This window comes from Pelobates fuscus, chromosome 8, assembly GCF_036172605.1.
Source record: "Pelobates fuscus isolate aPelFus1 chromosome 8, aPelFus1.pri, whole genome shotgun sequence".
In the NCBI taxonomy this organism is placed as follows: domain Eukaryota; kingdom Metazoa; phylum Chordata; class Amphibia; order Anura; family Pelobatidae; genus Pelobates; species Pelobates fuscus.
This window is the reverse complement of record NC_086324.1, coordinates 7500031-7525251: the sequence shown is the minus strand read 5'-3', so window position 1 is coordinate 7525251 and position 25221 is coordinate 7500031. Positions and strand designations below refer to the sequence as shown.

At 37.6% G+C, this 25221-nt stretch overlaps 1 protein-coding gene across 3 annotated transcripts in view; it reads right to left on the bottom strand.

The window, feature by feature from the left end:
• The window catches only part of LOC134571116 (uncharacterized), an 87070-nt gene that overhangs the window by 9917 nt on the left and 51932 nt on the right, over window positions 1-25221 (bottom strand). For all 3 annotated transcript variants that reach the window (XM_063429196.1, XM_063429197.1, XM_063429199.1), the window contains one exon: window positions 838-1042. In XM_063429196.1, coding sequence (XP_063285266.1) covers window positions 838-1042 — 205 coding nt within the window. The remainder of the gene's footprint in view (window positions 1-837; window positions 1043-25221) is intronic.

Here is a 25221-nt window from a genome sequence, read left to right as displayed (position 1 = left end):
CCCTATTATTTTTTAACTGCTCGTAGGCAGTGAGGAGTGCTCATGGATTATTTTAATATATTTAACATTTCACACTGCACTTTATATGTATTTTTAGAATTTCTTTTTGTCATGTGCACTTTTTTTTTTTTCAAAAGCTTTATTTAAGCAGCAATGGTCATGCGTAAGTACGTAACATCAGAGTAGTGGTCTAAAGGCGCAATACAGCACAGAGAGAAACCGGTCATACATGAAAATATAACGTTGACCTAAGCTAGTAACGCATAGTGTGAGCAAAATCAAACAAAAATGTCAAACAGAGGTAATGTTATAGCAGACGCTACCAAGCAATATAGGAGTTCTAAGGACCAATGGGACCAGAAATATGCCTAAAGGTTATGGTCTGAGGTCATGAATGATAATAAAAGGCCTAGGTTAAAGCCCTAGTGTCGGCCCATAATACGACTAGTATACACAGGTGCATGTAGTGTACATATAGGCTGGAAAACCGTCAGGTAGGGTCTGTTTAACACCTTCTTTCTGGGTTGAGAGTTGTTTGATTAATTTATGGATTGCCTGGTTCAGGATATGTGGGTAGTTATAACTACCTATTATATAATTATTATAATAATATACTCCACTACAAGCGCTGGTTTGGGGGGATGGTGGGAGCAGAGTTTTTTAATGGTTTAGTTGTTAAAACATGAGAGTCCTGCCTGTGCGTTGTAGTACTCTATCTACAATTTGTTCTTGTCAATGGTTTTTATACAATACTTTATATAATGCTTTAATACAACCGTTTCAATTAGAAAGCTGTACTGATCCTGTCTCAGTGAGCGAAATAATGGTAGTTGGTACCGTTTTCTCTGTCCTGCCTCCTCCGCTGAGCGTGGTGCCGGGCAGCGGCGGCGATTTTTAGTTCCAGCTGCTTTCTCTTCACTGCGTCCGTGGGCATGGGGTCACTGAAATGAGGCCGCAAGCGACACCCACGCGGAGTCTTTCCAGTCTCCCCGGCTTCGTGACTCATATCTGAGCTGGATCTCCGACATCCTGGGCTGCAGAGCTGTACGAAAAAACAGTCGTGAACTGTCAGTTACTAACCCCTACACTACCAGGTTCCTAAAAATGAAATAACAAATTAGCATGACGTTTGTTTGAAACATGGGATGCACAGCTAGCAGAAAGATATGGGAACAAATAAAGATTTCCTAAAACTATATATTATATAAATGTATAGAGATATTTCCATCTATTCCTTACTGCCGAATACACAAGTCACTCCCTGAAATATTAGCATTTATGGTTTATACAGTAAGTATAACCAGAAACATAAAGTACCCAGTTATGTTTTTTTGTAAGGAACATAATGGGAATGGAGATTCCTAGAAATGGAAGCAGGATGTAAAGAAATATCTGAATGTAGCTCTGTATATTGTGAGCTCTTACATCATGTAACAATACAGAGCACTGTTGGCTGCACCCTCCCTTCTCAGTACTAGCTATTTGTAACTATGGAGTTTCTATAAATTCTGGGGACACCATTCACAGACCCCCTGAGGACCAGACTGGAGCACTGGCAGATATTTAGTGTCGCGGCAGAGTGGTAAATAGCACTGAAGTCGAGGATAAGCAGGACTTTATTTCCTTATGCTAAATGCTATGTCCCTATAGGCACCCAGACCACGTCATCTCATTGAAGTGGCCTGGGTGCAGTGCCCCTGTCCCTCTTAGCCCTGCAATGTAAAACTGTTTTAGAGAAACTGCAATGTTAACAGATAGCCACTAGAGGTACTTCCTAGCCTTTCACAAAGTTTAACTCCATTTAAATCCCCATGTCTTATAAAACCACATAGGAAAGCATTGATTCAGTGCTTTGTTATTGGAGAGGGCTTATTGCATGTGTGGTGCTCACCTCACAAGCAAATTACGTACCCCCATAGCCTTACGGAGGAGCAGCGCGACCCAACGCCGAGGGACGTTGGCACTGGCGTAAGGGGAGTGACTGAAAGTTTTTTTTTAAATCTTTCATGGCCAGGGTGTTGGCCAGGATATTAGGAGTACATCTTTGCATTTCTAACATTACACAGTTACATAATTACATAGATAGCTGAAAAGAGACTTGCGTCCATCAAGTGCAGCCTTCCTTACATTTGTTTTTGCTGTTGATCCAAAAGAAGGCAAAAAAACCTAGTCTGAAGCACTTCCAATTTTGCAACAAACTAGGAAAAAATTCCTTCTTGAACCCAAAATAGCAGTCCGATGTCTCCTTGGATCAAGCAGCTATTACCCCACTAATTAGAAATTGTATCCCTGTATGTTATGTTTTTGTAAGTATTTATCCAATTGCAGTTTAAACATCTGTAGTGACTAACAAAACCACCTCTTCAGGCAGAGAATTCCATATTCTTATTGTTCTTACTGTATAAAAACCTTTTCTTTGCCTTAGATAAAATCTCCTTTCTTCCAGCCTAAATGTGTGACCTCGTGTCCTATGTATAGCCCTGTTTATGAATAGATTTACAGATAATGGTTTGTACTGGCCCTGAATATATTTGTATAATGTTATCATATCCCCTCTCAGGCGCCGTTTTTCCAAACTAAAGAGATTTACATTTGTTAACCTTTCTTCGTAACTAAAGTGCTCCATTCCTTTTATCGTCTCTGCACTTTTTCTAGTGCCATGATATCCTTCTTTAGAACAGATGCCCCAAATTGCATATTCAAGGTGTGGTCTTACCAACGATTTATAAAGAGGCAAAATTATATTTTCCTCCCGAGAATTTATGCCCCTATTTATACATGACAAATCCTTACTGGCCTTAGCAATGGCAGATTGACATTGCATATTGCTACCTAATTTGTTGTCTATAACAATTCCCAAATCCTTCTCGTGTGTTGTTATCCCTAATTCACTACCATTTAGGGTGTAAATTGCTTGTGCATTCTTAACCCCGAAGTGCATAACTTTGCATTTCTCTACGTTAAATTTCATCTGCCATTTTAGTGCCCAGTCCCCCAATCTATCCAAATCCCTCTGCAGCGAAGCAATATCCTGCCCACATTTCATTACTTTACAAAGTTTCGTGTCATCTGCAAACACTGATACATGGCTTTCAATGCCTATTTCAAGATCATTTATAAATATGTTAAATAGAAGCGGACCCAATTAGATTTTCCTTTAATGAAAGCGTCATCCTATCGGTAGCAATGCTCTGACTAATGGAAACTCCCACCCACTGATTGCCTTCCTTGTGCCATTTCTTGATGTTTGAAATCTATCGGTTCTTAAGAGGTCACTTTACAGCTTGCAATGTGTAGGTGGGTGACTCACTGCAGCGCGATGATGGAGGCCAAACAGCATATTGCTGCACAGCATCCGTCAATACGACAAAATTCATCTCATTACTTTAATAAGCAGCTTTCTCTTTAAACTTTCTGTCTCTGGGGGGAGTTCTCTGAAAATTCTATGATTCTAGTTGAATAAATAAACTCAATAGGCAAATGTCAGAGAATTTAACATGTTTAGTGTTTGAAAAGATGAAACAGTCCGTCAGGAAGGACAAACTGATATACAGGGCTGCTGCTGTCTAATATATAAATCCATAGATAGATAGAAGCAGGGCTCGCTCTGTTTATACATTATATAAATCCATAGATAGAAAGAAGCAGGACTCGCTCTGTTTATACACTATATAAATCCATAGATAGAAAGAAGCAGGACTCGCTCTGTTTATACACTATATAAATCCATAGATAGATAGAAGCAGGGCTCGCTCTGTTTATACACTATATAAATCCATAGATAGATAGAAGCAGGGCTCGCTCTGTTTATACACTATATAAATCCATAGATAGAAGCAGGGCTCGCTCTGTTTATACACTATATAAATCCATAGATAGATAGAAGCAGGGCTCGCTCTGTTTATACACTATATAAATCCATAGATAGATAGAAGCAGGGCTCGCTCTGTTTATACACTATATAAATCCATAGATAGAAGCAGGGCTCGCTCTGTTTATACACTATATAAACCCATAGAGAGATAGAAGCAGGGCTCGCTCTGTTTATACACTATATAAATCCATAGATAGATAGAAGCAGGGCTGGCTCTGTTTATACACTATATAAATCCATAGATAGATAGAAGCAGGGCTTGCTCTGTTTATACACTATATAAATCCATAGATAGATAGAAGCAGGACTCGCTCTGTTTATACACTATATAAATCCATAGATAGAAGCAGGGCTCGCTCTGTTTATACACTATATAAATCCATAGATAGATAGAAGCAGGGCTCGCTCTGTTTATACACTATATAAATCCATAGATAGATAGAAGCAGAGCTCGCTCTGTTTATACACTATATAAATCCATAGATAGAAAGAAGCAGGACTCGCTCTGTTTATACACTATATAAATCCATAGATAGATAGAAGCAGGGCTCGCTCTGTTTATACACTATATAAATCCATAGATAGATAGAAGCAGGGCTCGCTCTGTTTATACACTATATAAATCCATAGATAGATAGAAGCAGGACTCGCTCTGTTTATACACTATATAAATCCATAGAGAGATAGAAGCAGGGCTCGCTCTGTTTATACACTATATAAATCCATAGATAGATAGAAGCAGGACTCGCTCTGTTTATACACTATATCAATCCATAGATAGATAGAAGCAGGGCTCGCTCTGTTTATACACTATATAAATCCATAGATAGATAGAAGCAGGGCTCGCTCTGTTTATACACTATATAAATTCATAGATAGATAGAAGCAGGGCTCGCTCTGTTTATACACTATATAAATCCATAGATAGATAGAAGCAGGGCTCGCTCTGTTTATACACTATATAAATCCATAGATAGATAGAAGCAGGGCTCGCTCTGTTTATACACTATATAAATCCATAGATAGATAGAAGCAGGGCTCGCTCTGTTTATACACTATATAAATCCATAGATAGATAGAAGCAGGGCTTGCTCTGTTTATACACTATATAAATCCATAGATAGATAGAAGCAGGGCTCGCTCTGTTTATACACTATATAAAACCATAGATAGAAGCAGGACTCGCTCTGTTTATACACTATATAAATTCATAGATAGATAGAAGCAGGACTCGCTCTGTTTATACACTATATAAATCCATAGATAGATAGAAGCAGGGCTCGCTCTGTTTATACACTATATAAATCCATAGATAGAAGCAGGGCTCGCTCTGTTTATACACTATATAAATCCATAGATAGATAGAAGCAGGGCTTGCTCTGTTTATACACTATATAAATCCATAGATAGATAGAAGCAGGGCTCGCTCTGTTTATACACTATATAAATCCATAGATAGAAGCAGGGCTCGCTCTGTTTATACACTATATAAATCCATAGATAGATAGAAGCAGGGCTCGCTCTGTTTATACACTATATAAATCCATAGATAGAAGCAGGGCTCGCTCTGTTTATACACTATATAAATCCATAGATAGATAGAAGCAGGGCTCACTCTGTTTATACACTATATAAATCCATAGATAGAAGCAGGGCTCGCTCTGTTTATACACTATATAAATCCATAGATAGAAGCAGGGCTCGCTCTGTTTATACACTATATAAATCCATAGATAGAAGCAGGGCTCGCTCTGTTTATACACTATATAAATCCATAGATAGATAGAAGCAGGGCTCGCTCTGTTTATACACTATATAAATCCATAGATAGAAGCAGGGCTCGCTCTGTTTATACACTATATAAATCCATAGATAGATAGAAGCAGGGCTCGCTCTGTTTATACACTATATAAATCCATAGATAGATAGAAGCAGGGCTCGCTCTGTTTATACACTATATAAATCCATAGATAGATAAAAGCAGGGCTCGCTCTGTTTATACACTATATAAATCCATAGATAGATAGAAGCAGGGCTCGCTCTGTTTATACACTATATAAATCCATAGATAGAAGCAGGGCTCGCTCTGTTTATACACTATATAAATCCATAGATAGAAGCAGGGCTCGCTCTGTTTATACACTATATAAATCCATAGATAGATAGAAGCAGGGCTCGCTCTGTTTATACACTATATAAATCCATAGATAGATAGAAGCAGGGCTCGCTCTGTTTATACACTATATAAATCCATAGATAGATAGAAGCAGGGCTCGCTCATTTTATACACTATATAAATCCATAGATAGATAGAAGCAGGGCTCGCTCTGTTTATACACTATATAAATCCATAGATAGATAGAAGCAGGGCTCGCTCTGTTTATACACTATATAAATCCATAGATAGAAGCAGGGCTCGCTCTGTTTATACACTATATAAATCCATAGATAGATAGAAGCAGGGCTCGCTCTGTTTATACACTATATAAATCCATACATAGAAGCAGGGCTCGCTCTGTTTATACACTATATAAGTCCATAGATAGATAGAAGCAGGGCTCGCTCTGTTTATACACTATATAAATCCATAGATAGATAGAAGCAGGGCTCGCTCTGTTTATACACTATATAAATCCATAGATAGATAGAAGCAGGGCTCGCTCTGTTTATACACTATATAAATCCATAGATAGATAGAAGCAGGGCTCGCTCTGTTTATACACTATATAAATCCATAGATAGAAGCAGGGCTCGCTCTGTTTATACACTATATAAATCCATAGATAGATAGAAGCAGGGCTCGCTCTGTTTATACACTATATAAATCCATAGATAGATAGAAGCAGGACTCGCTCTGTTTATACACTATATAAATCCATAGATAGATAGAAGCAGGGCTCGCTCTGTTTATACACTATATAAATCCATAGATAGAAGCAGGGCTCGCTCTGTTTATACACTATATAAATCCATAGATAGATAGAAGCAGGGCTCGCTCTGTTTATACACTATATAAATCCATAGATAGAAGCAGGGCTCGCTCTGTTTATACACTATATAAATCCATAGATAGATAGAAGCAGGGCTCGCTCTGTTTATACACTATATAAATCCATAGATAGATAGAAGCAGGGCTCGCTCTGTTTATACACTATATAAATCCATAGATAGAAGCAGGGCTCGCTCTGTTTATACACTATATAAACCCATAGAGAGATAGAAGCAGGGCTCGCTCTGTTTATACACTATATAAATCCATAGAGAGATAGTAGCAGGGCTCGCTCTGTTTATACACTATATAAATCCATAGATAGATAGAAGCAGGACTCGCTCTGTTTATACACTATATCAATCCATAGATAGAAGCAGGACTCGCTCTGTTTATACACTATATAAATCCATAGATAGAAGCAGGGCTCGCTCTGTTTATACACTATATAAATCCATAGATAGAAGCAGGACTCGCTCTGTTTATACACTATATAAATCCATAGATAGAAGCAGGGCTCGCTCTGTTTATACACTATATAAATCCATAGATAGATAGAAGCAGGGCTCGCTCTGTTTATACACTATATAAATCCATAGATAGATAGAAGCAGGGCTCGCTCTGTTTATACACTATATAAATCCATAGATAGATAGAAGCAGGGCTCGCTCTGTTTATACACTATATAAATCCATAGATAGATAGAAGCAGGGCTCGCTCTGTTTATACACTATATAAATCCATAGATAGAAGCAGGACTCGCTCTGTTTATACACTATATAAATCCATAGATAGATAGAAGCAGGACTCGCTCTGTTTATACACTATATAAATCCATAGATAGATAGAAGCAGGGCTCGCTCTGTTTATACACTATATAAATCCATAGATAGATAGAAGCAGGGCTCGCTCTGTTTATACACTATATAAATCCATAGATAGAAGCAGGACTCGCTCTGTTTATACATTATATAAATCCATAGATAGATAGAAGCAGGACTCGCTCTGTTTATACACTATATAAATCCATAGATAGATAGAAGCAGGACTCGCTCTGTTTATACACTATATAAATCCATAGATAGAAGCAGGGCTCGCTCTGTTTATACACTATATAAATCCATAGATAGATAGAAGCAGGGCTCGCTCTGTTTATACACTATATAAATCCATAGATAGATAGAAGCAGAGCTCGCTCTGTTTATACACTATATAAATCCATAGATAGAAAGAAGCAGGACTCGCTCTGTTTATACACTATATAAATCCATAGATAGATAGAAGCAGGGCTCGCTCTGTTTATACACTATATAAATCCATAGATAGATAGAAGCAGGGCTCGCTCTGTTTATACACTATATAAATCCATAGATAGATAGAAGCAGGACTCGCTCTGTTTATACACTATATAAATCCATAGAGAGATAGAAGCAGGGCTCGCTCTGTTTATACACTATATAAATCCATAGATAGATAGAAGCAGGACTCGCTCTGTTTATACACTATATCAATCCATAGATAGATAGAAGCAGGGCTCGCTCTGTTTATACACTATATAAATCCATAGATAGATAGAAGCAGGGCTCGCTCTGTTTATACACTATATAAATCCATAGATAGATAGAAGCAGGGCTCGCTCTGTTTATACACTATATAAATCCATAGATAGATAGAAGCAGGGCTCGCTCTGTTTATACACTATATAAATCCATAGATAGATAGAAGACGGGCTCGCTCTGTTTATACACTATATAAATCCATAGATAGATAGAAGCAGGGCTCGCTCTGTTTATACACTATATAAATCCATAGATAGATAGAAGCAGGGCTTGCTCTGTTTATACACTATATAAATCCATAGATAGATAGAAGCAGGGCTCGCTCTGTTTATTCACTATATAAAACCATAGATAGAAGCAGGACTCGCTCTGTTTATACACTATATAAATTCATAGATAGATAGAAGCAGGGCTCGCTCTGTTTATACACTATATAAATCCATAGATAGATAGAAGCAGGGCTCGCTCTGTTTATACACTATATAAATCCATAGATAGAAGCAGGGCTCGCTCTGTTTATACACTATATAAATCCATAGATAGATAGAAGCAGGGCTCGCTCTGTTTATACACTATATAAATCCATAGATAGATAGAAGCAGGGCTTGCTCTGTTTATACACTATATAAATCCATAGATAGATAGAAGCAGGGCTCGCTCTGTTTATACACTATATAAATCCATAGATAGATAGAAGCAGGACTCGCTCTGTTTATACACTATATAAATCCATAGATAGATAGAAGCAGGGCTCTCTCTGTTTATACACTATATAAATCCATAGATAGATAGAAGCAGGGCTTGCTCTGTTTATACACTATATAAATCCATAGATAGATAGAAGCAGGGCTTGCTCTGTTTATACACTATATAAATCCATAGATAGATAGAAGCAGGGCTCTCTCTGTTTATACACTATATAAATCCATAGATAGATAGAAGCAGGGCTTGCTCTGTTTATACACTATATAAATCCATAGATAGATAGAAGCAGGGCTCGCTCTGTTTATACACTATATAAATCCATAGATAGAAGCAGGGCTAGCTCTGTTTATACACTATATAAATCCATAGATAGAAGCAGGGCTCGCTCTGTTTATACACTATATAAATCCATAGATAGATAGAAGCAGGGCTTGCTCTGTTTATACACTATATAAATCCATAGATAGATAGAAGCAGGGCTCGCTCTGTTTATACACTATATAAATCCATAGATAGAAGCAGGGCTCGCTCTGTTTATACACTATATAAATCCATAGATAGATAGAAGCAGGGCTCGCTCTGTTTATACACTATATAAATCCATAGATAGAAGCAGGGCTCGCTCTGTTTATACACTATATAAATCCATAGATAGATAGAAGCAGGGCTCACTCTGTTTATACACTATATAAATCCATAGATAGAAGCAGGGCTCGCTCTGTTTATACACTATATAAATCCATAGATAGAAGCAGGGCTCGCTCTGTTTATACACTATATAAATCCATAGATAGAAGCAGGGCTCGCTCTGTTTATACACTATATAAATCCATAGATAGATAGAAGCAGGGCTCGCTCTGTTTATACACTATATAAATCCATAGATAGAAGCAGGGCTCGCTCTGTTTATACACTATATAAATCCATAGATAGATAGAAGCAGGGCTCGCTCTGTTTATACACTATATAAATCCATAGATAGATAGAAGCAGGGCTCGCTCTGTTTATACACTATATAAATCCATAGATAGATAAAAGCAGGGCTCGCTCTGTTTATACACTATATAAATCCATAGATAGATAGAAGCAGGGCTCGCTCTGTTTATACACTATATAAATCCATAGATAGAAGCAGGGCTCGCTCTGTTTATACACTATATAAATCCATAGATAGAAGCAGGGCTCGCTCTGTTTATACACTATATAAATCCATAGATAGATAGAAGCAGGGCTCGCTCTGTTTATACACTATATAAATCCATAGATAGATAGAAGCAGGGCTCGCTCTGTTTATACACTATATAAATCCATAGATAGATAGAAGCAGGGCTCGCTCTGTTTATACACTATATAAATCCATAGATAGAAGCAGGGCTCGCTCTGTTTATACACTATATAAATCCATAGATAGAAGCAGGGCTCGCTCTGTTTATACACTATATAAATCCATAGATAGAAGCAGGGCTCGCTCTGTTTATACACTATATAAATCCATAGATAGATAGAAGCAGGGCTCGCTCTGTTTATACACTATATAAATCCATAGATAGAAGCAGGGCTCGCTCTGTTTATACACTATATAAATCCATAGATAGATAGAAGCAGGGCTCGCTCTGTTTATACACTATATAAATCCATAGATAGATAGAAGCAGGGCTCGCTCTGTTTATACACTATATAAATCCATAGATAGATAAAAGCAGGGCTCGCTCTGTTTATACACTATATAAATCCATAGATAGATAGAAGCAGGGCTCGCTCTGTTTATACACTATATAAATCCATAGATAGAAGCAGGGCTCGCTCTGTTTATACACTATATAAATCCATAGATAGAAGCAGGGCTCGCTCTGTTTATACACTATATAAATCCATAGATAGATAGAAGCAGGGCTCGCTCTGTTTATACACTATATAAATCCATAGATAGATAGAAGCAGGGCTCGCTCTGTTTATACACTATATAAATCCATAGATAGATAGAAGCAGGGCTCGCTCTGTTTATACACTATATAAATCCATAGATAGATAGAAGCAGGGCTCGCTCTGTTTATACACTATATAAATCCATAGATAGATAGAAGCAGGGCTCGCTCTGTTTATACACTATATAAATCCATAGATAGAAGCAGGGCTCGCTCTGTTTATACACTATATAAATCCATAGATAGATAGAAGCAGGGCTCGCTCTGTTTATACACTATATAAATCCATACATAGAAGCAGGGCTCGCTCTGTTTATACACTATATAAATCCATAGATAGATAGAAGCAGGGCTCGCTCTGTTTATACACTATATAAATCCATAGATAGATAGAAGCAGGGCTCGCTCTGTTTATACACTATATAAATCCATAGATAGATAGAAGCAGGGCTCGCTCTGTTTATACACTATATAAATCCATAGATAGATAGAAGCAGGGCTCGCTCTGTTTATACACTATATAAATCCATAGATAGAAGCAGGGCTCGCTCTGTTTATACACTATATAAATCCATAGATAGATAGAAGCAGGGCTCGCTCTGTTTATACACTATATAAATCCATAGATAGATAGAAGCAGGACTCGCTCTGTTTATACACTATATAAATCCATAGATAGATAGAAGCAGGGCTCGCTCTGTTTATACACTATATAAATACATAGATAGATAAAAGCAGGGCTCGCTCTGTTTATACACTATATAAATCCATAGATAGAAGCAGGGCTCGCTCTGTTTATACACTATATAAATCCATAGATAGATAGAAGCAGGGCTCGCTCTGTTTATACACTATATAAATCCATAGATAGAAGCAGGGCTCGCTCTGTTTATACACTATATAAATCCATAGATAGATAGAAGCAGGGCTCGCTCTGTTTATACACTATATAAATCCATAGATAGAAGCAGGGCTCGCTCTGTTTATACACTATATAAATCCATAGATAGATAGAAGCAGGGCTCGCTCTGTTTATACACTATATAAATCCATAGATAGAAGCAGGGCTCGCTCTGTTTATACACTATATAAACCCATAGAGAGATAGAAGCAGGGCTCGCTCTGTTTATACACTATATAAATCCATAGATAGATAGAAGCAGGGCTCGCTCTGTTTATACACTATATAAATCCATAGATAGATAGAAGCAGGACTCGCTCTGTTTATACACTATATAAATCCATAGATAGATAGAAGCAGGGCTCGCTCTGTTTATACACTATATAAATCCATAGATAGATAAAAGCAGGGCTCGCTCTGTTTATACACTATATAAATCCATAGATAGAAGCAGGGCTCGCTCTGTTTATACACTATATAAATCCATAGATAGATAGAAGCAGGGCTCGCTCTGTTTATACACTATATAAATCCATAGATAGAAGCAGGGCTCGCTCTGTTTATACACTATATAAATCCATAGATAGATAGAAGCAGGGCTCGCTCTGTTTATACACTATATAAATCCATAGATAGATAAAAGCAGGGCTCGCTCTGTTTATACACTATATAAATCCATAGATAGATAGAAGCAGGGCTCGCTCTGTTTATACACTATATAAATCCATAGATAGAAGCAGGGCTCGCTCTGTTTATACACTATATAAACCCATAGAGAGATAGAAGCAGGGCTCGCTCTGTTTATACACTATATAAATCCATAGAGAGATAGTAGCAGGGCTCGCTCTGTTTATACACTATATAAATCCATAGATAGATAGAAGCAGGACTCGCTCTGTTTATACACTATATCAATCCATAGATAGAAGCAGGACTCGCTCTGTTTATACACTATATAAATCCATAGATAGAAGCAGGGCTCGCTCTGTTTATACACTATATAAATCCATAGATAGAAGCAGGACTCGCTCTGTTTATACACTATATAAATCCATAGATAGAAGCAGGGCTCGCTCTGTTTATACACTATATAAATCCATAGATAGATAGAAGCAGGGCTCGCTCTGTTTATACACTATATAAATCCATAGATAGATAGAAGCAGGGCTCGCTCTGTTTATACACTATATAAATCCATAGATAGATAGAAGCAGGGCTCGCTCTGTTTATACACTATATAAATCCATAGATAGATAGAAGCAGGGCTCGCTCTGTTTATACACTATATAAATCCATAGATAGAAGCAGGACTCGCTCTGTTTATACACTATATAAATCCATAGATAGATAGAAGCAGGACTCGCTCTGTTTATACACTATATAAATCCATAGATAGATAGAAGCAGGGCTCGCTCTGTTTATACACTATATAAATCCATAGATAGATAGAAGCAGGGCTCGCTCTGTTTATACACTATATAAATCCATAGATAGAAGCAGGACTCGCTCTGTTTATACATTATATAAATCCATAGATAGATAGAAGCAGGACTCGCTCTGTTTATACACTATATAAATCCATAGATAGATAGAAGCAGGACTCGCTCTGTTTATACACTATATAAATCCATAGATAGATAGAAGCAGGGCTTGCTCTGTTTATACACTATATAAACCCATAGAGAGATAGAAGCAGGGCTTGCTCTGTTTATACACTATATAAATCCATAGATAGATAGAAGCAGGGCTCGCTCTGTTTATACACTATATAAATCCATAGATAGATAGAAGCAGGGCTCGCTCTGTTTATACACTATATAAATCCATAGATAGATAGAAGCAGGGCTCGCTCTGTTTATACACTATATAAATCCATAGATAGAAGCAGGGCTCGCTCTGTTTATACACTATATAAATCCATAGATAGAAGCAGGGCTCGCTCTGTTTATACACTATATCAATCCATAGATAGAAGCAGGGCTCGCTCTGTTTATACACTATATAAATCCATAGATAGAAGCAGGGCTCGCTCTGTTTATACACTATATAAATCCATAGATAGATAGAAGCAGGGCTCGCTCTGTTTATACACTATATAAATCCATAGATAGAAGCAGGGCTCGCTCTGTTTATACACTATATAAATCCATAGATAGATAGAAGCAGGGCTCGCTCTGTTTATACACTATATAAATCCATAGATAGATAGAAGCAGGGCTCGCTCTGTTTATACACTATATAAATCCATAGATAGAAGCAGGACTCGCTCTGTTTATACACTATATAAATCCATAGATAGATAGAAGCAGGACTCGCTCTGTTTATACACTATATAAATCCATAGATAGATAGAAGCAGGGCTTGCTCTGTTTATACACTATATAAATCCATAGATAGAAGCAGGGCTCGCTCTGTTTATACACTATATAAATCCATAGATAGATAGAAGCAGGGCTCGCTCTGTTTATACACTATATAAATCCATAGATAGAAGCAGGGCTCGCTCTGTTTATACACTATATAAATCCATAGATAGATAGAAGCAGGGCTCGCTCTGTTTATACACTATATAAATCCATAGATAGATAGAAGCAGGGCTCGCTCTGTTTATACACTATATAAATCCATAGATAGATAGAAGCAGGACTCGCTCTGTTTATACACTATATAAATCCATAGATAGAAGCAGGGCTCGCTCTGTTTATACACTATATAAATCCATAGATAGATAGAAGCAGGGCTCGCTCTGTTTATACACTATATAAATCCATAGATAGATAGAAGCAGGGCTCGCTCTGTTTATACACTATATAAATCCATAGATAGATAGAAGCAGGGCTCGCTCTGTTTATACACTATATAAATCCATAGATAGATAGAAGCAGGGCTCGCTCTGTTTATACACTATATAAATCCATGGATAGAAGCAGGGCTCGCTCTGTTTATACACTATATAAATCCATAGATAGATAGAAGCAGGGCTCGCTCTGTTTATACACTATATAAATCCATAGATAGATAGAAGCAGGGCTCGCTCTGTTTATACACTATATAAATCCATAGATAGATAGAAGCAGGGCTCGCTCTGTTTATACACTATATAAATCCATAGATAGATAGAAGCAGGGCTCGCTCTGTTTATACACTATATAAATCCATAGATAGATAGAAGCAGGGCTCGCTCTGTTTATACACTATATAAATCCATAGATAGAAGCAGGGCTCGCTCTGTTTATACACTATATAAATCCATAGATAGAAGCAGGGCTCGCTCTGTTTATACACTATATAAATCCATAGATAGAAGCAGGGCTCGCTCTGTTTATACACTATATAAATCCATAGATAGAAGCAGGGCTCGCTCTGTTTAAACACTATATAAATCCATAGATAGAAGCAGGGCTCGCTCTGTTTATACACTATATAAATCCATAGATAGATAGAAGCAGGGCTCGCTCTGTTTATACACTATATAAATCCATAGATAGATAGAAGCAGGACTCGCTCTGTTTATACACTATATAAATCCATAGATAGATAAAAGCAGGGCTCGCTCTGTTTATACACTATATAAATCCATAGATAGATAGAAGCAGGGCTCGCTCTGTTTATACACTATATAAATCCATAGATAGATAGAAGCAGGGCTCGCTCTGTTTATACACTATATAAATCCATAGATAGAAGCAGGGCTCGCTCTGTTTATACACTATATAAATCCATAGATAGATAGAAGCAGGACTCGCTCTGTTTATACACTATATAAATCCATAGATAGATAGAAGCAGGGCTCGCTCTGTTTATACACTATATAAATCCATAGATAGAAGCAGGGCTCGCTCTGTTTATACACTATATAAATCCATAGATAGAAGCAGGGCTCGCTCTGTTTATACACTATATAAATCCATAGATAGATAGAAGCAGGACTCGCTCTGTTTATACACTATATAAATCCATAGATAGATAGAAGCAGGGCTCGCTCTGTTTATACACTATATAAATCCATAGATAGAAGCAGGGCTCGCTCTGTTTATACACTATATAAATCCATAGATAGATAAAAGCAGGGCTCGCTCTGTTTATACACTATATAAATCCATAGATAGATAGAAGCAGGGCTCGCTCTGTTTATACACTATATAAATCCATAGATAGATAGAAGCAGGGCTCGCTCTGTTTATACACTATATAAATCCATAGATAGAAGCAGGGCTCGCTCTGTTTATACACTATATAAATCTATAGATAGATAGAAGCAGGGCTCGCTCTGTTTATACACTATATAAATCCATAGATAGATAGAAGCAGGGCTCGCTCTGTTTATACACTATATAAATCCATAGATAGAAGCAGGGCTCGCTCTGTTTATACACTATATAAATCCATAGATAGAAGCAGGGCTCGCTCTGTTTATACACTATATAAATCCATAGATAGAAGCAGGGCTCGCTCTGTTTATACACTATATAAATCCATAGATAGATAGAAGCAGGGCTCACTCTGTTTATACACTATATAAATCCATAGATAGATAGAAGCAGGACTCGCTCTGTTTATACACTATATAAATCCATAGATAGAAGCAGGGCTCGCTCTGTTTATACACTATATAAATCCATAGATAGATAGAAGCAGGGCTCGCTCTGTTTATGCACTATATAAATCCATAGATAGAAGCAGGGCTCGCTCTGTTTATACACTATATAAATCCATAGATAGATAGAAGCAGGACTCGCTCTGTTTATACACTATATAAATCCATAGATAGATAAAAGCAGGGCTCGCTCTGTTTATACACTATATAAATCCATAGATAGATAGAAGCAGGGCTCGCTCTGTTTATACACTATATAAATCCATAGATAGATAGAAGCAGGGCTCGCTCTGTTTATACACTATATAAATCCATAGATAGAAGCAGGGCTCGCTCTGTTTATACACTATATAAATCCATAGATAGAAGCAGGGCTCGCTCTGTTTATACACTATATAAATCCATAGATAGATAGAAGCAGGGCTCGCTCTGTTTATACACTATATAAATCCATAGATAGATAGAAGCAGGGCTCGCTCTGTTTATACACTATATAAATCCATAGATAGATAGAAGCAGGGCTCGCTCTGTTTATACACTATATAAATCCATAGATAGATAGAAGCAGGGCTCGCTCTGTTTATACACTATATAAATCCATAGATAGATAGAAGCAGGGCTCGCTCTGTTTATACACTATATAAATCCATAGATGGAAGCAGGGCTCGCTCTGTTTATACACTATATAAATCCATAGATGGAAGCAGGGCTCGCTCTGTTTATACACTATATAAATCCATAGATGGAAGCAGGGCTCGCTCTGTTTATACACTATATAAATCCATAGATAGATAGAAGCAGGGCTCGCTCTGTTCATACACTATATAAATCCATAGATAGATAGAAGCAGGGCTCGCTCTGTTTATACACTATATAAATCCATAGATATAAGCAGGGCTCGCTCTGTTTATACACTATATAAATCCATAGATAGATAGAAGCAGGACTCGCTCTGTTTATACACTATATAAATCCATAGATAGATAGAAGCAGGACTCGCTCTGTTTATACACTATATAAATCCATAGATAGATAGAAGCAGTGCTCGCTCTGTTTATACACTATATAAATCCATAGATAGATAGAAGCAGGGCTCGCTCTGTTTATACACTATATAAATCCATAGATAGAAGCAGGGCTCGCTCTGTTTATACACTATATAAATCCATAGATAGAAGCAGGGCTCGCTCTGTTTATACACTATATAAATCCATAGATAGATAGAAGCAGGGCTCGCTCTGTTTATACACTATATAAATCCATAGATAGATAGAAGCAGGACTCGCTCTGTTTATACACTATATAAATCCACAGATAGATAGAAGCAGGACTCGCTCTGTTTATACACTATATAAATCCATAGATAGATAAAAGCAGGGCTCGCTCTGTTTATACACTATATAAATCCATAGATAGATAGAAGCAGGGCTCGCTCTGTTTATACACTATATAAATCCATAGATAGATAGAAGCAGGGCTCGCTCTGTTTATACACTATATAAATCCATAGATAGGTAGAAGCAGGGCTCGCTCTGTTTATACACTATATAAATCCATAGATAGAAGCAGGACTCGCTCTGTTTATACACTATATAAATCCATAGATAGATAGAAGCAGGGCTAGCTCTGTTTATACACTATATAAATCCATAGATAGATAGAAGCAGGACTCGCTCTGTTTATACACTATATAAATCCATAGATAGATAGAAGCAGGGCTCGCTCTGTTTATACACTATATAAATCCATAGATAGATAGAAGCAGGACTCGCTCTGTTTATACACTATATAAATCCATAGATAGATAGAAGCAGGGCTCGCTCTGTTTATACACTATATAAATCCATAGATAGATAGAAGCAGGGCTCGCTCTGTTTATACACTATATAAATCCATAGATAGAAGCAGGACTCGCTCTGTTTATACACTATATAAATCCATAGATAGATAGAAGCAGGGCTAGCTCTGTTTATACACTATATAAATCCATAGATAGATAGAAGCAGGACTCGCTCTGTTTATACACTATATAAATCCATAGATAGATAGTAGCAGGACTCGCTCTGTTTATACACTATATAAATCCATAGATAGATAGAAGCAGGACTCGCTCTGTTTATACACTATATAAAACCATAGATAGAAGCAGGACTCGCTCTGTTTATACACTATATAAATCCATAGATAGATAGAAGCAGGGCTCGCTCTGTTTATACACTATATAAATCCATAGATAGATAGAAGCAGGGCTCGCTCTGTTTATACACTATATAAATCCATAAATAGATAGAAGCAGGGCTCGCTCTGTTTATACACTATATAAATCCATAGATAGAAGCAGGACTCGCTCTGTTTATACACTATATAAATCCATAGATAGATAGAAGCAGGGCTCGCTCTGTTTATACACTATATAAATCCATAGATAGAAGCAGGGCTCGCTCTGTTTATACACTATATAAATCCATAGATAGAAGCAGGGCTCGCTCTGTTTATACACTATATAAATCCATAGATAGATAGAAGCAGGGCTCGCTCTGTTTATACACTATATAAATCCATAGATAGATAGAAGCAGGGCTCGCTCTGTTTATACACTATATAAATCCATAGATAGAAGCAGGGCTCGCTCTGTTTATACACTATATAAATCCATAGATAGAAGCAGGGCTCGCTCTGTTTATACACTATATAAATCCATAGATAGATAGAAGCAGGGCTCGCTCTGTTTATACACTATATAAATCCATAGATAGATAGAAGCAGGGCTCGCTCTGTTTATACACTATATAAATCCATAGATAGATAGAAGCAGGGCTCGCTCTGTTTATACACTATATAAATCCATAGATAGATAGAAGCAGGGCTCGCTCTGTTTATACACTATATAAATCCATAGATAGATAGAAGCAGGGCTCGCTCTGTTTATACACTATATAAATCCATAGATGGAAGCAGGGCTCGCTCTGTTTATACACTATATAAATCCATAGATGGAAGCAGGGCTCGCTCTGTTTATACACTATATAAATCCATAGATGGAAGCAGGGCTCGCTCTGTTTATACACTATATAAATCCATAGATAGATAGAAGCAGGGCTCGCTCTGTTCATACACTATATAAATCCATAGATAGATAGAAGCAGGGCTCGCTCTGTTTATACACTATATAAATCCATAGATATAAGCAGGGCTCGCTCTGTTTATACACTATATAAATCCATAGATAGATAGAAGCAGGACTCGCTCTGTTTATACACTATATAAATCCATAGATAGATAGAAGCAGGACTCGCTCTGTTTATACACTATATAAATCCATAGATAGATAGAAGCAGTGCTCGCTCTGTTTATACACTATATAAATCCATAGATAGATAGAAGCAGGGCTCGCTCTGTTTATACACTATATAAATCCATAGATAGAAGCAGGGCTCGCTCTGTTTATACACTATATAAATCCATAGATAGAAGCAGGGCTCGCTCTGTTTATACACTATATAAATCCATAGATAGATAGAAGCAGGGCTCGCTCTGTTTATACACTATATAAATCCATAGATAGATAGAAGCAGGACTCGCTCTGTTTATACACTATATAAATCCACAGATAGATAGAAGCAGGACTCGCTCTGTTTATACACTATATAAATCCATAGATAGATAAAAGCAGGGCTCGCTCTGTTTATACACTATATAAATCCATAGATAGATAGAAGCAGGGCTCGCTCTGTTTATACACTATATAAATCCATAGATAGATAGAAGCAGGGCTCGCTCTGTTTATACACTATATAAATCCATAGATAGGTAGAAGCAGGGCTCGCTCTGTTTATACACTATATAAATCCATAGATAGAAGCAGGACTCGCTCTGTTTATACACTATATAAATCCATAGATAGATAGAAGCAGGGCTAGCTCTGTTTATACACTATATAAATCCATAGATAGATAGAAGCAGGACTCGCTCTGTTTATACACTATATAAATCCATAGATAGATAGAAGCAGGGCTCGCTCTGTTTATACACTATATAAATCCATAGATAGATAGAAGCAGGACTCGCTCTGTTTATACACTATATAAATCCATAGATAGATAGAAGCAGGGCTCGCTCTGTTTATACACTATATAAATCCATAGATAGATAGAAGCAGGGCTCGCTCTGTTTATACACTATATAAATCCATAGATAGAAGCAGGACTCGCTCTGTTTATACACTATATAAATCCATAGATAGATAGAAGCAGGGCTAGCTCTGTTTATACACTATATAAATCCATAGATAGATAGAAGCAGGACTCGCTCTGTTTATACACTATATAAATCCATAGATAGATAGTAGCAGGACTCGCTCTGTTTATACACTATATAAATCCATAGATAGATAGAAGCAGGACTCGCTCTGTTTATACACTATATAAAACCATAGATAGAAGCAGGACTCGCTCTGTTTATACACTATATAAATCCATAGATAGATAGAAGCAGGGCTCGCTCTGTTTATACACTATATAAATCCATAGATAGATAGAAGCAGGGCTCGCTCTGTTTATACACTATATAAATCCATAAATAGATAGAAGCAGGGCTCGCTCTGTTTATACACTATATAAATCCATAGATAGAAGCAGGACTCGCTCTGTTTATACACTATATAAATCCATAGATAGATAGAAGCAGGGCTCGCTCTGTTTATACACTATATAAATCCATAGATAGAAGCAGGGCTCGCTCTGTTTATACACTATATAAATCCATAGATAGAAGCAGGGCTCGCTCTGTTTATACACTATATAAATCCATAGATAGAAGCAGGGCTCGCTCTGTTTATACACTATATAAATCCATAGATAGAAGCAGGGCTCGCTCTGTTTATACACTATATAATAAATCCATAGATAGATAGAAGCAGGACTCGCTCTGTTTATACACTATATAAATCCATAGATAGAAGCAGGGCTCGCTCTGTTTATACACTATATAAATCCATAGATAGATAGAAGCAGGGCTCGCTCTGTTTATACACTATATAAATCCATAGATAGATAGAAGCAGGACTCGCTCTGTTTATACACTATATAAATCCATAGATAGATAGTAGCAGGACTCGCTCTGTTTATACACTATATAAATCCATAGATAGATAGATAGAAGCAGGGCTCGCTCTGTTTATACACTATATAAATCCATAGATAGATAGAAGCAGGACTCGCTCTGTTTATACACTATATAAATCCATAGATAGATAGAAGCAGGGCTCGCTCTGCATATATACTATATAAATCCATAGATAGATAGAAGCAGGGCTCGCTCTGAATATACACTATATAAATCCATAGATAGAAAGAAGCAGGGCTAGCTCTGTTTATACACTATATAAAGCCATAGATAGATAGAAGCAGGACTCGCTCTGTTTATACACTATATAAATCCATAGATAGAAGCAGGGCTAGCTCTGTTTATACACTATATAAATCCATAGATAGATAGAAGCAGGGCTCGCTCTGTTTATACACTATATAAATCCAGAGATAGATAGAAGCAGGGCTCGCTCTGTTTATACACTATATAAATCCAGAGATAGATAGAAGCAGGGCTCGCTCTGTTTATACACTATATAAATCCATAGATAGATAGAAGCAGGACTCGCTCTGTTTATACACTATATAAATCCATAGATAGAAGCAGGGCTCTCTCTGTTTATACACTATATAAATCCATAGATAGATAGAAGCAGGGCTCGCTCTGTTTATACACTATATAAATCCATAGATAGATAGAAGCAGGACTCGCTCTGTTTATACACTATATAAATCCATAGATAGATAGAAGCAGGGCTCTCTCTGTTTATACACTATATAAATCCATAGATAGATAGAAGCAGGGCTTGCTCTGTTTATACACTATATAAATCCATAGATAGATAGAAGCAGGGCTCGCTCTGTTTATACACTATATAAATCCATAGATAGATAGAAGCAGGACTCGCTCTGTTTATACACTATATAAATCCATAGATAGATAGAAGCAGGGCTCTCTCTGTTTATACACTATATAAATCCATAGATAGATAGAAGCAGGGCTTGCTCTGTTTATACACTATATAAATCCATAGATAGATAGAAGCAGGGCTTGCTCTGTTTATACACTATATAAATCCATAGATAGATAGAAGCAGGGCTCTCTCTGTTTATACACTATATAAATCCATAGATAGAAGCAGGGCTCGCTCTGTTTATACACTATATAAATCCATAGATAGATAGAAGCAGGGCTCGCTCTGTTTATACACTATATAAATCCATAGATAGATAGAAGCAGGGCTCGCTCTGTTTATACACTATATAAATCCATAGAGAGATAGTAGCAGGACTCGCTCTGTTTATACACTATATAAATCCATAGATAGATAGAAGCAGTGCTCGCTCTGTTTATACACTATATAAATCCATAGATAGATAGAAGCAGGGCTCGCTCTGTTTATACACTATATAAATCCATACATAGAAGCAGGGCTCGCTCTGTTTATACACTATATAAATCCATAGATAGATAGAAGCAGGGCTCGCTCTGTTTATACACTATATAAATCCATAGATAGATAGAAGCAGTGCTCGCTCTGTTTATACACTATATAAATCCATAGATAGATGGAAGCAGGACTCGCTCTGTTTATACACTATATAAATCCATAGATAGATAGAAGCAGGGCTCGCTCTGTTTATACACTATATAAATCCATAGATAGATAGAAGCAGGACTCGCTCTGTTTATACACTATATAAATCCATAGATAGATAGAAGCAGGACTCGCTCTTTTTATACACTATATAAATCCATAGATAGATAGAAGCAGTGCTCGCTCTGTTTATACACTATATAAATCCATAGATAGATAGAAGCAGGGCTCGCTCTGTTTATACACTATATAAATCCATAGATAGATAGAAGCAGGGCTCGCTCTGTTTATACACTATATAAATCCATAGATAGATAGAAGCAGGGCTCGCTCTGTTTATACACTATATAAATCCATAGATAGATAGAAGCAGGGCTCGCTCTGTTTATACACTATATAAATCCATAGATAGATAGAAGCAGGGCTCGCTCTATTTATACACTATATAAATCCATAGATAGAAGCAGGGCTCGCTCTGTTTATACACTATATAAATCCATAGATAGAAGCAGGGCTCGCTCTGTTTATACACTATATAAATCCATAGATAGATAGAAGCAGGGCTCGCTCTATTTATACACTATATAAATCCATAGATAGAAGCAGGGCTCGCTCTGTTTATACACTATATAAATCCATAGATAGAAGCAGGGCTCGCTCTGTTTATACACTATATAAATCCATAGATAGATAGAAGCAGGGCTCACTCTATTTATACACTATATAAATCCATAGATAGAAGCAGGGCTCGCTCTGTTTATACACTATATAAATCCATAGATAGAAGCTCTATCTCCAGTTTTATGGCAGTCGATGTGATAAATCGGACATTACATACTGCTATTACTATGAAGTTTTGTGTGATACATAGACACATTACTGTTTTATCGTTTTATCGTTCTATAACTCTATAGACCCATCTATATCAAACGGAGCAGAGCTGCTATAACAGTATTTACATGGCGATTAGGGAGATAATAAACGCCTCTGGTCCAAATGACGTGTGAATATTAGTGTAAACATAAGCTGTGCTGATCTGTGACATAGAGGTAAAGCTCAGACTCCTGGTAACGAGCCGTGAAATAAACTGAAAAACCTGATTGGAATTTCTTCTAATAGAAATACCAAGATATCTTGTTTTTGTAAAACTAGTTGACGAGACGGTTGTGTCATATTTAGGTCTAAAGTAACGAAAACAATGGAGTTTCCTAGACTGTTTTTGCAGATAATCCGTCTGTGTGAACCGGAGAGACAGGTGCTGAGTCTATACTAAGCGACAATTACAGCGGAAATTATTTTAAGCTGCACTTGGAATGTTTAGACAAAATAATATCACATAGATGGTTTATTACTGCAGAAAATGACATACACTCACTATGTCAGCATCAGACTGGGCTGTATCAGGATGGGACTGGGCTGTATCGGGATGGGACTGGGCTGTATCGGGATGGGACTGGGCTGTATCGGGATGGGACTGGGCTGTATCGGGATGGGACTGGGCTGTATCGGGATGGGACTGGGCTGTATCGGGATGGGACTGGGCTGTATCGGGATTGGACTGGGCTGTATCGGGATGGGACTGGGCTGTATCGGGATGGGACTGGGCTGTATCGGGATGGGACTGGGCTGTATCGTGATGGGACTGGGCTGTATCGGGATGGGACTGGGCTGTATCGGGATGGAGCTCGGCTGTATCGGGATGGGACTGGGCTGTATCGGGATGGGACTGGGCTGTATCGGGATGGAGCTCGGCTGTATCGGGATGGGACTGGGCTGTATCGGGATGGGACTGGGCTGTATCGGGGTGGGACTGGGCTGTATCGGGGTGGGACTGGGCTGTATCGGGGTGGGACTGGGCTGTATCAGGGTGGGACTGGGCTGTATCAGGGTGGGACTCGGATGTATCGGGGTGGGACTCGGATGTATCGGGGTGGGACTCGGATGTATCGGGGTGGGACTCGGATGTATCGGGGTGGGACTCGGATG